Source organism: Salmo trutta, chromosome 13 (assembly GCF_901001165.1).
Source record: "Salmo trutta chromosome 13, fSalTru1.1, whole genome shotgun sequence".
In the NCBI taxonomy this organism is placed as follows: domain Eukaryota; kingdom Metazoa; phylum Chordata; class Actinopteri; order Salmoniformes; family Salmonidae; genus Salmo; species Salmo trutta.
Genome location: NC_042969.1, coordinates 19,154,203 through 19,169,758, shown reverse-complemented (window position 1 = coordinate 19,169,758; position 15,556 = coordinate 19,154,203). Strand labels below are relative to the sequence as shown.

Here is a 15,556-nt window from a genome sequence, read left to right as displayed (position 1 = left end):
AAAACAATTTCATATGTTAGCTTAGTACCCAAGCCCCCCCAACGGCTTAGACTTAGAGGTTAAACAACTGGATACATGTAAGAATGACTAAGGACTCACAAACCCTGGTCCTACAGGATCCCTGCGAGGACAAAAGGCACAAGGACATCTGGTCAAAGGAGAAGACATGCGACCGTTTCCCCAAACTGCTTGTCATTGGGCCTCAGAAGACAGGTGAGAGATGGAACACCAAAACCACCTAGTGGACATCACTAGCCATGACTCTCATTCCACAATCTCACTTCTGCTCGCTCCCCATCCCAAATGGCACCCTATTCCCTGTATAATGCACTACTCTTGACCAGAGCCCTACCCTGGTCAAAAGTAGTGCATTATATAGGGAATAGGGTACCATTTGGGACGGAGCCTTGATTTCACCTCACTTGTGATTCACTTCCCTTCCTCATATGTAATTATCGCAGTGATGAGTAGTTAGAGCTGACAGGTATTTGCTCTGGCCTGTGGGAGGTTTCTGAGACTTTGGTCTGCAGAGGAGGTGTTGTTCTCTCAGAGTTACACATTCTCAGTACAGAACAAAATTACGGGAACTGGCCTGTCACACATGACCGGCAGACACTCTCTCCTCCGCAGAGAAAGCAGAAGGCGGTTTATGAGAAACTCACCAACACTAATGGGAACAGGACTCTAACGAGACGATTTATTTGATCATTCATTGTCATGGCTGCTGCAAAGTCAATGTTTTAATGCTTCAAAATATATACTCTCTCTCCACTGTCTCTCTCTCTCTCTGTCTCTCTCTCTCCCCGCTTCATCCCCCTTCCCTCTCTGTCTCCCTCTCAATCCCTCTCCCTCCCAGGTTCTACAGCCCTCTATCTGTTTCTGGGCATGCACCCTGACCTGACCAGCAACTACCCCAACAAGGAGACCTTTGAGGAGATCCAGTTCTTCAATGGACACAACTACCACAGAGGCATCGACTGGTACGACTACCACAGAGAAAGAGCTCTGGGACGTATTCATAAAGGGTCTCAGAGTAGGAGTGTTGATCTAGGATCAGGTCACCCCCCCCCATGTAATCTTATTCCTTATGATCTAAAAAGCAAAAGTGTACCCTTATATATTTTATTTGTTGGGGGGGGGCTAACTCAGTATACAGTACTTTAAATGGGAGTCTGCTAAATTACTCAAATGTAAATCACTAAAATCAAATCGAAACTGTTTAGACATTATAACGGACCTACATTCTGGACCAGGTTGAAGACCGCATATGGCCCCCAGGGCCAAATTAGTTTGACACCCTTGGTCTAGAGACTTTCCATTAGATAATGCTTTCTAGTCTAGGGGGTGGCTTCTGTCAGTGTTCTGTTAGTGTATAGTTTAGTTAGTGTATCTGTTTTGTCTTTTGGTGAACACACAGGTACATGGAGTACTTCCCCCTGCCCTCCAACACCAGCTCAGACTACTACTTTGAGAAAAGTGCCAACTATTTTGACTCTGAGGTGGCAGCGGAGCGGGCGGCTGCCCTCTTGCCAAAATCCAAGATCATCACCATCCTCATCAACCCAGCTGACCGCGCTTACTCCTGGTACCAGGTTGGTTTATAACTCCTTATAACTGTTGTATATAATACATAATTACTACTCATGGTACCAGGTTGGTTTATAACTCCTTATAACTGTTGTATATAATACATAATTACTACTCATGGTACCAGGTCTGTACGATACATCCTACGTCATGTTATAATCCTACAGCACCAGCGCGCTCATGACGACCCAGTGGCTCTGAAATACTCCTTCCATGATGTCATCGTGGCTACCCATGATGCCCCGGTGAGATTGCGTGTGCTCCAGAACCGTTGCTTGGTGCCGGGCTGGTATGCCATCCACCTGGAGAGATGGCTCAACCACTACCACTCCAGTCAGGTCCTGGTTCTGGATGGGCAGCAGTTGAAGACTGAGCCGGCCTCAGTCATGGACAGGATCCAGAAGTTTTTAGGCCTGGTCAACACGGTCAACTACCACAGGATCCTAGCGTGAGTCACTTCACAAACACAGAGCAGATAACTTCCCTAGCCACTTACCTCCATATGGCAATACGGGCTTAGATGTATTGTAACAACGAGCATTTTAAAATGCAAATTGTCCTGTGCATTTTAAACTGAGGCTCCCAGATTAAGGTGTAATGTGTTTTCTCCAGGTTTGACCCCAACAAAGGCTTCTGGTGTCAGCTGCTGGAGGGAGGGAAGACCAAGTGTCTGGGGAAGAGCAAGGGGCGGAGGTACCCTGACATGGACCCAGAGGTAAGAGTTGTCATTTGCCAATGCAAGTTGTTCACTGATATTTGTTCATTATGATTCATGTTTGTTAATTACCTTCAGGATTATTCTGTTTGTAACTGGTAAGGGGGGGGGGGTTATGTGTGTGAGCGCAAGATAACGTTGATTGAATCCTGGCTGTGTCTGTAATGATAATTCTATCTCTTTCTCTCTCTCTCCCTACCTCACTCCTATCCTTTTTCTCTCTCTCTCTCTCTCTCCCTCCCTCTATCCCTCCATCTATCCCAACTCCCTCCCTCTCTCACTCCAATTCATTTTTTCCCCTCTGTCTCTACCTCCCTCTATCTCATTCCTATCCCTTTTTCTCTCTCTCTCACTCTCTCTCCCTCCCTCTCTCTCCCTCACTACTATCCCTTTCTCTCTCCCTCTCTCTCTCCATCCTCCAGTCCCAGTTGTTCCTCAGGGAGCACTACAGGGATCAAAACATAGCATTATCTAAGCTGCTGTACAGGATGGGCCAGCCCCTGCCCAGCTGGCTCCGAGAGGAACTGGTCCATACCAGGTAGCAGGGGGGGGAACAGCTCAGCGGACTGTACCACAGCTTAACCAGCCCCCATATGGAGGAGTATGATATGAATCCCCTAGAAGATCCATAGGGGGGTAAGACAGGGGTGTGTTCTGAAGAAAGCCTCTCCTTCTGTATGTGCTCTTCATAAGAGAGAACAGGGAGGAAGGGAGAGCAGGGATGGTGACCTGTGGGCGGTGAGTCCACAATGGCTCATAACCTAGGCCCTAAGTGCACTCCTCTCTCTCCCTAAGTTGTACCTCCCCATGAAACACCACCACCCTTACTTGGTACATTCTACGAAGAGACTCCCCACAAGACTGCGCCACCTCTTACAGAGGTGGAGGGGTGTGAAGGTACCGGTACAGATAGGATGGGATGGAGAGGAGGGTGTGGTCAACCCTCGTCCCCTCTTTCTTTGACTATCCCTTGCGTTCCTCACATGGACTTGGACCTTACTCTTGAGAGGAACAGGAGGATGAAGAGGAAGAGTGAGACTTGGCTAGCCTGCACAGTACCAGTCATTTAAGGCTGGGTGAGGTGAAAAAAGGGCAGATATTACACTAGAGCAGAGATCAATTAGTACTTGAATCAATTAAAGAATGAATGCCATTAGTTGAAAATGGCTGTGGTTTCTATCTAAAAACCATAGGGGGGTGGTATGTTGTATATTGACTCAGGCTACAGGTGTGATGTGGTCTTATTCACTAGGCCTTTAGACACTAGACATGAACACATTTACCAGTGCCATGACAGAATCTTCACCACTACATTACCTGGCCTATTGACGGTTCTTACTTTTTAAGATGGTGATTTGGAGACATGTTATTGTAAAAGGTGACCACAAACACATTTTCGCTCAGTTTCTGTTTCAGATGGGTTCGCATACACAGCACAGGAAGTGTCAGGCAGACAGCCAGGCTGCACACATTGAAAGCACAATATGCAAAGTATTGGTACATCTCATAAATAGACTTTACAGATACACACACATTCTAATTTAACAGGTTGTCTGAAAGTACAGTCATACTAATTTATCAGGTTGCCTGAAAGTACAGTCATTCTAGTTTAACAGGTTGTCTGAAAGCTCAGTCATAACACAGATATTACAGTATGTGAAGTCGGTCCCACTTTAAACAAAGTACAACTTATGAAGGCTTTAAATAGTATACATAAAGGCTTCATAGGCACTGCATAAATGCTTCACAAATCATCTATAATCATATTTCATACTCTAAATGGTGTATAAAAGGTGACAACACTTCCCACTGTAGGATGAATTGCCAAATGTGACATAACACACTATATGCTTATACACCATTCATAGTGTCATACACTAATTTTGAAGCATTTATGTAGTGCTTATGAAGCCTTTATGTATGCGCTCTAAGGCGTTTATAAGTTGTACTTTATTTAAAGTGGGACCGTGAAGTCTGACATAAGCTAAGTTTAAATGCACTCATGTCCATCAGTCATCTGCAGTGTGAGGATTCTTTTTTATATATCCTTATTTTGAATGTTCCATTTGATTTTGTTTTAGCAGTTGTTCATAGTATTTCTGAGTTGCATCAGGGAGAATCTAAAACATGAACACCTGACATAGTCAGTATGGCCCCGAGTTATAGTAGTAGTTGGAACTCAGACATTAGTCACATGGTACTACCACTGCAAGCGTACATAACAAAAAGCTGCTCTTACTGCAATACTTTTGTACAACGTTGTTCAGACGTAATAACAACGCACATGCTGTTCGTTTGTTTCTTTCCTGGCTCTGCAATCTAATGTTATAGACATCAATTATTGAATGTGATTGAGGTGAAACTCTTTCAGCCCCCTCTCATAATGCAACGAGAGGTATTCAGTGGGGACAGAATCATCCAGGTAGTATTGAATTGTCACTACTATTGTCACTACTAGTGCCATCTGCTGAAGTCCAGACAGATCTCTTTCATCCCATCTGTTCATACGAACGTTCCTCCCCTTTTATTCCTTCTCTCAACTACCCCCACACTGCCAATTGTTGTACAGAGCTCCTTTATTTCTTTATTTAAAGTATTATTGATATGATAATAACACAATAACAGCAATGATGGTACTAATCTCCCCGGACTGTACGATAAAGACTTGTAATTGTTGTCAATAATTTTTACAGTGTAACTAATATTGTCAGTGCTTTTTAATTAGCAAATAAAACCACTTGATTTTTATATTTTTCAGAAATGTTCTTGTCTTTCCCCACTGAGACCCCAGACTGTGTCTCTGAATGTTTGATACACAAGTGTTTTCAGAGAAGTACGATATCATTTGGGAAGGAGAAGCAGATTACAGCTCAAACCTGAGATGAAGATCACAGTCTCTCATGAGAGAATGTCTCACTCGGGACGGAGAGGGTTTTACTATATTTTTACAGGGTATAATGGTTTCAGTTGAATAGTACTGGTGTTATGTTTTCCATTTGTAGCTAGGTATGAGATCAGATCAGTACAGACTATAGGTTTTCAAGGGTCCACCCGAACCCAAATCATTTTCCCTCGGGTCCGAGTCAGATCCTGTTTGTCATCTGGTCTCGGTTCTATGTAACTACAGCTGATAGACCCAAATGGACCCGACCACGGCTCTGCATAGCCTATAGCATATAGATTTTACGCTAATAAGGTGAATTTATTGACTTATAGAAGGCTTAGCCAACTTTGCTGATAAACATCATTATTTTATCACTTTGGTCCAATCGGGTCTGACCTAGAGTCTAGCCAATTTGGGTTCGGGTCTGATTGTTCTCTGGTCCAATCGGGTCTGGCCTAGAGTCTAGCCCATTTAGGTTCGGGTCTGATTGTTCTCTGGTCCAATCAGGTCTGGCCTAGAGTCTAGCCCATTTAGGTTCGGGTCTGATTCTTTTCTGGTCCGTTCAGGTCTGGGTCCTCCAACGTTTTGGACCCATGAAGACCTCTAGTACAAACATCAACCTCCAGGGTTCAAACTGTCCATAAGTGTCCAAACTGGGTTCAAACCGTCTTTGAGAGTAAATGAGTACAGTATTGATTACTTTCTGACCTTACGGCATGATCTGATTCCTTTTGATTGCATCTTCTGTGGATTATATCTTTCAGCACTTTTCTCATCACCGCTACCACAATGGAAAATCCCCAACATTCACTGTAGAATAAGTGGAATTCTGATCCACACTTCTATGGAATGACTGATTGGTTTACAGACTTAAATGAAAGCCTTCAAGGCATCCAATGAGTATAGAACTTTGGCAGTGTTGTCTCTAGGGGGAAAGGTTTCAAACATCTTGCATCATTATCAACTGTAAGATCATAAATGTCCACTAACTGTTCTTATTACCATACTGTAGCTTCAAAAGTACTACAGTATGGTAAAAGTATCCTATTCACACTATTTCAAAATAGAATAAAGGACAAACATCATCTTTATTTTTTTCAATGTATATTTTATTACTGATTGAAAACAAAAAAAGCAAAATATTGCACTGGTGCAGACCTCTGTCCATAAGTATTCTATCTATTATTTGATTTAAAAAATGTATGCATATTATGGTTACTGGCCCAGCATAGGTACAGGGCTAGATAATAACTGGATTGTTGTTTAACCTTAGGACTCCATTTCTGAATGAATTAAGATCTTTAGAATTAATGCATTTCCTTAAAAACAATCAAATGGGATGTTGATTTTCAAATGTCAAATCTGAGGGATTTTCTATTTACTTTCTATCTACTATTTTTCATTCATGAGAAGTTGAACTCTACTTTATTTTCATCGCTTCAGATTTGTCTGCCTCTATCAACAAGTGATGCAGGGGCAGGTTGACCAATGACAGCTTAGTTCAAACTCTACAATCTAGTTGAACCTGCCCATCACTTTATAGACTCGGGGCTTTCCAATCCTGGCAAGACTGCCTGTCATTTCAGACAGACGCTTTCTCCGAATAGATCTCTTCCCTTTTTACTGATCGCAGAATTTGAGAGAACATAGACTTGAAGAGAATGGAGGAGCAACAGCAGCAGAGAGCGCTCCTGCGCGCAGGGAGCCAGGACGTTATCCTCCCAATAACAACCAACACAAGGTGACATTTATAGCAGTAATTTTACGAAACACATTTTATAGATGTTGCAGTTACTTCGGTACATGCATCTGCATATTGTCTATAGTCTGTTTCGTCATTCCCCAAAGTAAGGTTCAAGTATGTGTAAACTCAAAATATTATATTACAATAATCATGTATAAAAAATTATGTTAAACACATAAAGAAAATCCATAAACAAGTGCAATATTTTATATAATTTATTTACAACTTGTATGCTATTGTGAATTAACGTCATTATTGAAAGTATGCATAAATGATATTGGGAGTATTAACAATGGTTTGAGTTATCTGCTGATGCTGACTACATACCCTATGCTTTCATTCCTTCCGTTAAACTCAGATGAAGCCTCTGCCTAGTAACTACTGATGTCTCCCAAACCTGTATTAATCATAGGCTCAGTAATGAGGAACAGAAAACAGTGTTGAACATTTTCATTCTTACTGGTTTAGGATCAGCTTTTGTCTCTGCACGGGGCTCTGATTCGTTTTTGGAGGTGCTGGGATGTCACAAGGACAACCCCATACATGTCAGAAATGCAATTATGATCCCCATAATCTTTTTTAAAAAAGTAAATAATGTTTGGTCTCCATAAATCAAGGTATAATTTCAATTTGTTTCTCTCCTTATATTTCTCCCTCGGTCTCTTTACTTTCCATCTCGTCTAATCTATCACCCCCTTTATCTACCCATCTTACTCTCATTCCCTCCTGTAGGGCCTCTAACAGCCGTGCGTTTAAGGTAGCAGGGTTGACAGTGCTGGCGTGTCTTCTCCTAGCCGGCCAGGCCCTCACTGCCTACCTGGTCTTCAACCAGAGGGGCCAGATCCATGACATGCAGAAGAGCAACGACAACATGCGCAAGCAGCTGAGAAACAGACCACCGGGTAGGGGATTGGAGGAGAGGGAAGGAGGGGTGTTGATGTGTAGAGTTGGTGGCCAAAGGAGAGGGAAGTGAGATCTACTTATGTGGGAAGAGAGACTGGGGGAACTGGATAGAAAAGAGGAATGGAATAGGTAGGGGTTTTATTCCACAGAAGGGACCACCCATAAAGTCATGAGTCCATTTATTTTTATTTTTATGTAAGTCGCTTTGGATAGTGTCTGCTAAAATGCATATATTATTATTATTATAAGAGTTGGGTAAATTACATTTATTGTAATCTGTAACGGCACTTTCGGATTACCCAAACTCTAAAGTAATCCGATTACTTTGTTACTTTTAGATTACTTTCCCCTTAAGAGGCACAGGTTAGTAGCTGGCACAGACAGTCTTAAAATCGGATTTGAAATCTAACCTTAACGACACTGCTAACCGTAATGCCTAACCATAACTTTAAATAAAGTAAACTTTTAATATATTTTTTTGTTTATATATATTTACAATATAGCCAATTTTGACTTTGAAGCTGGCCCATTCTACCTTAAGGATGACTCGTCCCAATAAATGTCAACCTGCTTAATAGGCATTAGAGTAAGACAAAAATGTATATGACCAATTGAACATCCATTGCAGGATAATCAATGTTAGAGTTAACATAGCTGGCCATCAATGGATGTTGCATTTTACTTTATGGGTTGGTTATATAGGCTTCTTCAACCTATTGCTTTCTACTACAGATAATAATACGATTAGATTATATCTTTATATTAAAAAAACTAAGTCTCTCTGATTTCCAGTCATTCCAATTAAGTTAATACCCCTTGATCCTCAATAATAGGACTTGGAAATCTAGATAAGCCAAGTTGTTTTACATGAGCATGACCCCAAAAAACAAATTACTATTTAGCCAAATCTTTTCTTTTTTTGTTGTCATGGAGGACTGATTGGGCTCATTGCTTCGAGTTGAAAAATAAATGCTGCTCTCAGAAATGGCATGCTTTGAGCACTACAGGAAAGACTAGATGGTAATTTACCATGAAGAAAATAAAAGCCCCACTCCTGGTCTTCTTAAATGAAATGAGTTGTTGATAGTATGGAGCACAATACCACAGGGGAGTTTAGGGAGGAAATCAAACTTATTGCATAGGCTGGGATCAGCATTATGCAGCTGTTGTTAATAGCACATTTTTCACTGGCTGTCAACTGGGGGGCGTGTTCATTACTCTGGTTCTGTTGCAAAACGTTTCTTAAACGGAAGCAAGTGAAACGTGGAGGGACCTACCTGCATTTGTCCAATACAAACTCTCGTTTGCCTTTGTTTGCTTCCGTTTGGTTCTTAAATGGTTTCCGTCATGAATACACCCCTGGACACAAAAACAATGATTTGATAGGCAGCTTAAACAGAATATATAATATATAAGGCGCAAATAAATGGGAGAGCAGCATTGTGATTCACATCAATGCGCTATATAGTCTAGATATCAATAATAAGTGATATCAGTATCGCCTGTAGGCTACACCCCTGCTATCATCCTTACCACCAAGCGTGTATTCAAGTTGGATAATCTTTGGATGCCGACAGCAGTCGCACCGTTTAGAAGACATAGCTTGGACTGTGGCCTACAAAAGCCTATTCCTGCTCTTTTCCCGCGACCCATCAAACGCATTGGGCGTGTCATCCCTGTAGCTCAGTTGGTAGAGCATGGTGTTTGCAACACCAGGGTTGTGGGTTCGATTCCCACGGGGGGCCAGCACAGAAAAAAAAATGTATGAAATTGTATGAAATGTATGCATTCACTACTGTAAGTCGCTCTGGATTACAATAGTTTAGCTGGTAATGTAACGATTACAATTTTTTTTGTCATCATTACTCCCCAACCATGATTCATCTAGAAATTTGGGAGGGGCTAGCCTCAATCCCAATTGGAAGTGTTTGATCTTATTCACACTGACCTGTCGCCATCTTCCCCTTCTGGCTCCAGCTGGGGCCCCTGTCAAGATGCAGATGCCCATGCTCAACATGGCCCGGCTGATCGACTTCACTGATGAGGACGCCAAGACTCCCATGACGGTATGACTCCTCTTTCCCTTCTTAGAGCAGGGGTTATTCAACTTTTTCAGCCTGGGACCCAAATGATATATTCTGTGTTTTCCTGGGACCCAAGCTTATGAAAACATGCAACTATATGTAAGTATCGGTACATTTCAATGCCCTTATGCATAAAACAAATGCAATATAGACAAAAACAAATACAAATTAAATAAAATATACATATAAATAGCAATTCATATTTATTTTTCCCCATTTAAAAACACTACATATCTGTCTAGGTTGGAACTGTTGCTGTTAAAATACAAGAAATCATTTTCATTCTGAACTGGAATAAACTGATTGATCACATCACACAGATGTATAACAGAACACACACACAGTCCTAATGAGAGATGTGTGGCTGGTTGAAGTTTTGAACAAGCTTGTCTATTCTGGGCTCAGTTTTTGGCAGTGCAACCCTGAGGTCATGCTCAGCATGGAGTCTGTTTCTGTACTTGTTTTTAAGTATGTCAGAGTTGAGAACCTTGACTCGCATAGGTATGTGGGGCCAAACTGGATCAGAACATCTACTGCTTTCTCAGTCAGGCAGGAGACCGCTTCCTGCTGTAGATGAGAAACCCAGAACTGTGTGTGTTTGCCCCAAAAAGCATTGCTTCAGTCAAATGATTATCTTCATCTGTACTGTTACTTAGGGTAGCTGGCTAGCTTGCATTGGCTAACGTTACCCAGCTAGCTGTTAGCAGTCTACGAGGGGATTGTTTGAAAGAGAAACTCACATCTACTACTATGAGATATAGTACTCCCTTATTTCTGCTTGTCACCACCTGTTCTAAAATAGACAACAATGCCCTGCTAGCTGACTTACTTTCCACTGTCGAAGCACTGTTTCCTGAAGCACTGTTTCCTGAAGCACTGTTTCCTGAAGCACTGTTTCCTGAAGCATTCTGCCCTGTTCTGAAAGAACTCCCTGGGTTTACTGTCATGCTATGGATGTTTAGTCATGATGTGTCCTTTTAATTTGTTCGTTTTGAGAGACTCATTACTAAGCACTTCCCACACAAGACACATTGTGGGTGCTCCTCGTTATTTCTCAAAGGTTGTATGAAAAAAAGAGAGCGAAACTCATTTCTGGATTTGGGTTTCTTGACGATTGAGCTCAGTCAGAACTTGTGGCTAGCTTGAGTCCATTTGATGACAGCGGTGAGTGATGGCAAGTGGGAATGATAAGTGAATGGCTGAGAGCGCATCATCTGCTGCTGAATGACAGTGCTGCAGCTTGTGGGTCGCGGAGGGATCTTCAATAAAACTGCAGGAAAAAGATGTAAACCGCAAAGCACACAGGCGTCTCCCTCCCACTCGTGCAGCTGCCAAACTGAGCAGAGACACCACTGCTAAGCATGGAGCGCACTTACAGAGAGCGCAGTTGCACATTGCCACATCAATTCTAGTAATGAATGAAGTAACTATACACGTTCTCTGACATGTCGCGACCAAATATCAATGGACATTTTTCTAGGGGTTGATATATTATTCATATGTGAAAATCAAGTCTGAAATTTGTAAGTGGAAATTACAAACTTTAGAAGTCTTTTTAAACCTCAAATACACTACAAGTGTTTAATTTCCTGCAACAGGGTGATCAAATGATGAACCAACATCTGTAAACACAATCATTAAAAAACTAACATTTTCTCTGGCTGCAGCATGCACACTACTAGACCAATACATTAGACCGATACACACACTAAAACAATATACTCACAAGACCAGGCAAAGTAACCATAACACATGCCACTTCACACAGCTCAGGAGTTCATGGCCTTTGAGTTAAAAAAATAAAGACAATGAGTCTGTTGATACACAGTGTTCATGAATAGGTCCGCGACCCAAACTTTAAGAAAGGCTGTCTTCAAGGCTTTTATGAACTGAGGGAAAACAGCCACTAGATGGCAGCAACAAGCTCACTTTGAAATGTTAACTTGTGTCCCCTTGGACTAAGCTCCCTCCTCCTGCTCCTTTGAAATTAAAATAAAAAGATGAGTATTTTTGTCTGTCTGACTGTCTGCTCTCCCATCAGAACCTGGAGGCCACTGCAATTCCAATTGTGAGCCTGGAGGATCAAGTGAAGGATCTGCTGCAGGTAAATTAGTAAATACATATTAATCAATGAATCCACCCTTTGCATTGAAGTCCCCTCTACAAAGACAGGAACAGTTTAAATATCAGCCATTGATTGATTCATTATTTTATTGTGCAGAACCCCCAGCTGCCCCAGTTCAACGAGACGTTCCTGGCCAACCTGCAGAGCCTGAAGCAACAGGTGGAGGAGACTGAGTGGGAGGTGAGACTTAGATGCATCCCAAATGGCACCCTATTCCTCTTTTAGTACACTACTTTTGACCAGGGTCATAGGGCTGTGGTCAAAAGTAGTGCACTGTATAGGAACCCTGATAACACCCTAAGACACATGTATGAATATCCATAAATAATCACGACATGATCCACATTACCTTACAGTATCTTATCCAAGGGCTGTGCGGTGCACAGTGTTTTACTATATACCGGTAATGATGCAAGGACCGGTTTGAGTTTTAAAATGACCTTCTAAACCAAATGTGATAGATACTCCGGCGCTAATAATGTCTGTTTTTATAGTTTACTCTGTTTGCTACTTAAGTAATCGCTCTCTCTCCTCCTGCTGCTACATGCTGCTAACCACACCAAGCCCTGCCCCGTCACTCAAGGAGAGAGCAGTTGCTCGACCACTGAGTCATGAGCACTTTCTTGCCGTTCACTCCGCATGGTCAGATGAATGCAACATTTGCATTCCACTAGCACTCTATAATTACACTTATTGTGTGCATCTTGCTGTCTGCAAACTACTGTCTATTCTTGGCAAGGTGTAGTAAAAATAATTACTGTTAACCGGTAATCGCTAGTTAATTGGCTAAATGTACTAACAGTCAGAGCGAACGTAGCTAATACTGTTAGCTAATACTGTCTGGTACCAGTGCTGGTGTAGACCTAGATTAGCATTTTTGTGCAACGGTATCTTATCAGAGAGGAAAAGGTGAAGCATGAATATGTTGGTTAGCTAGCTACATGAAGTAAGAAAACATGTAATTTAACATCTAATTAGGGTCACCTGGAAACACAAACCAACACTTTTGTTCCTACCCTGTCAATAATTCCTCACTGGCTTATTCATTCGGTGTCTTGTCAAACAACAATGTATTCAAGGTTCTGCCCACTATATTCCAATTATAGAATCAGAACAATTGTTATATTTCCATGATTTTAACAGTTCACCATTTTTTGACTATAATGCTGTGTGGCACAGTGTGGAAATTATAATTTAAGTGCAGGAAATCCAGAAATTGTTGAAAATGCTGAAAATGATTTTAGTTTGGAGTTCGATTGAACAGTATAAGTGGAGAAAGCCCCATTGAAATCACTTATAATGTATGTGCTGCCACCCTAGACTCATGAGATACTCACTAAGCATATTTAAAACATTTATTATTCAAAAACATAAAATACCATATCGCCCAACCATAGCTTACCCTGAACCCTGACTGTGTCCCTCAGGGCTTTGAGACCTGGGCGCGCTATTGGCTGCTCTTCCAGATGGCCCAGGAGAAGCCCCCTGCTCCCCCCACACCTCAGCCAGGTGAACTTACCCCCCCACCAACACCTACAAACCACCACCTCATCCTCACCCCCACTATCACCTCCTCACCCCCACTATCACCTCCTCACCCCACACCACCTCATAACTTTATGTCTCTTGTCTCTCCCTCTCTTATTTCTTCCACCCCACCCCCTAAACCAAGTATTTAATATAAATTCACCATTGCTCTCTTCTTTCCCTCTCTCTTCTTTCACTCTCCTCTCCTCTGTTATTTCACTCTTCTTTCCCTCCTCTTTGTTCTTTCACTCTCCTCTCTTCTTTCACTTTCCTCTCTTTCACTCTCCTCTCTTCTTTCACTTTCCTCTCTTTCCCTCTCCTCTCTTCTTTCACTTTCCTCTCTTTTCCCTCTCCTCTCTTCTTTCACTTTCCTCTCCTTTCACTCTCCTCTCTTCTTTCACTCTCCTCTCTTCTTTCACTCTCCTCTCTTCTTTCACTCTCCTCTCCTTTCACTCTCCTCTCTTCTTTCACTCTCCTCTCTTCTTTCCCTCTCCTCTCTTCTTTCACTCTCCTCTCTTCTTTCACTCTCCTCTCTTCTTTCCCTCTCCTCTCTTCTTTCCCTCTCCTCTCTTCTTTCCCTCTCCTCTCTTCTTTCACTCTCCTCTTCTTTCACTCTCCTCTCTTCTTTCACTCTCCTCTTCTTTCACTCTCCTCTTCTTTCACTCTCCTCTCTTCTTTCACTCTCCTCTTCTTTCAATCTCCTCTCTTCTTTCAATCTCCTCTCTTCTTTCACTCTCCTCCTCTGTTCTTTCCCTCTCCTCTCTCTTCTTTCACTCTCCTCTTCTTTCACTCTCCTCTCTTCTTTCCCTCTCCTCTCTCTTCTTTCAATCTCCTCTCTTCTTTCCCTCTCCTCTCTCTTCTTTCAATCTCCTCTCTTCTTTCCCTCTCCTCCTCTGTTCTTTCCCTCTCCTCCTCTGTTCTTTCCCTCTCCTCTCTCTTCTTTCAATCTCCTCTCTTCTTTCACTTTCCTCTCTTCTTTCCCTTTCCTTTCCCTCTCCTCTCTTCTTTCCCTCTCTTCTCTTCTTTCCCTCTCTCTTCTCTTATTTTCCTCTCTTCTCGAGAACGTTATATCTGGTAGGTACATAGTGGTGGTGATGGGACTGTTGTTGTCTCATGTTACTGTTTGTTTCCCACAGTCCCCCATCAGAGGATGGCAGCTTACCCCAGGATGATGCAGCCTAAGGAGTACAAGAGTGAGTGTTAGATAGAAACTCAATAACAAACAGACAGAGATGTACAATATATAGGCAACGCTTTGGATCACATGTCTGTCTACTGTGTCTCTAGACAGTTCATCTGAATACATTGCTTGATAGTTTGGCACATATGGTTGACACTTTTCTCTATATTTTGCAGATGAGTAAACCACAGCTCAACCACAGCACCTGATGGCCTTCTTCACCAAGTGTCCTTATCCCCCCCTCCCCAAAAAAATACACACCATTTTCCTTCTGTCTATCTCACTCTTCCTTTATCTTCATATAGCTAAGTTACCTGGAAGGCAAACCGATCAATGTTCTCTTTTGATTTCTGGATGATTTGCCTTCGGACAGCATATAAGACTTAAACTATTAAAATGTTTGCTTGTGAGCTCAGCTATGTAAAGCATTGCTAGAGATATACATATGAAGTGTATGTTACATTTTACTCCATGTGCACAACATCCAAACTTTCCCATCCCCAAACCCTGACCCTCTGACCCTACTCCTGTCAATTTGTACCCCTAGTCCCTTACCTTGGTCCTCCAATCATACACCTCTAATGGGGGCTAGCCCCACCTGTTTTTTTTTATCTGCCTCTCCCCATAGATTGCCATAGGGCTTTGTTTGAAAAGCTTACTGTCTATATAATATAACATAGATTAACATCTATTTGTCCATCTCTTTAAAGCATGCTTTTACTATTATGAATGAGGATGTGGGGAAGTGATTCTACCAAGAGATGTGAACCAGACAGAATTAATAAAGTATGTTGTTTCCTACTGAAA

The 15,556-nt window shown here is 42.1% G+C and overlaps 2 protein-coding genes across 5 annotated transcripts in view; both read left to right on the top strand.

Moving 5' to 3' along the window:
- The window catches only part of LOC115205393 (bifunctional heparan sulfate N-deacetylase/N-sulfotransferase 1), an 89,332-nt gene extending 84,282 nt beyond the window's left edge, over positions 1 to 5,050 (top strand). For all 4 annotated transcript variants that reach the window (XM_029771340.1, XM_029771339.1, XM_029771341.1 and 1 more), the window contains 6 exons: positions 117 to 213; positions 857 to 980; positions 1,418 to 1,592; positions 1,755 to 2,035; positions 2,200 to 2,302; positions 2,725 to 5,050. In XM_029771340.1, coding sequence (XP_029627200.1) covers positions 117 to 213; positions 857 to 980; positions 1,418 to 1,592; positions 1,755 to 2,035; positions 2,200 to 2,302; positions 2,725 to 2,844 — 900 coding nt within the window. In that variant the 3' untranslated portion in view covers positions 2,845 to 5,050. The remainder of the gene's footprint in view (positions 1 to 116; positions 214 to 856; positions 981 to 1,417; positions 1,593 to 1,754; positions 2,036 to 2,199; positions 2,303 to 2,724) is intronic.
- Positions 5,051 to 6,680: 1,630 nt separating this feature from the next.
- LOC115205394 (HLA class II histocompatibility antigen gamma chain) lies at positions 6,681 to 15,556 on the top strand. Its single transcript, XM_029771343.1, has 8 exons — positions 6,681 to 6,927; positions 7,663 to 7,832; positions 9,811 to 9,899; positions 11,959 to 12,021; positions 12,139 to 12,222; positions 13,470 to 13,551; positions 14,706 to 14,762; positions 14,926 to 15,556. Exons 1-8 carry the CDS (start codon positions 6,848 to 6,850, stop codon positions 14,931 to 14,933), a joined length of 633 nt encoding a protein of 210 aa, XP_029627203.1. The 5' UTR covers positions 6,681 to 6,847; the 3' UTR covers positions 14,934 to 15,556.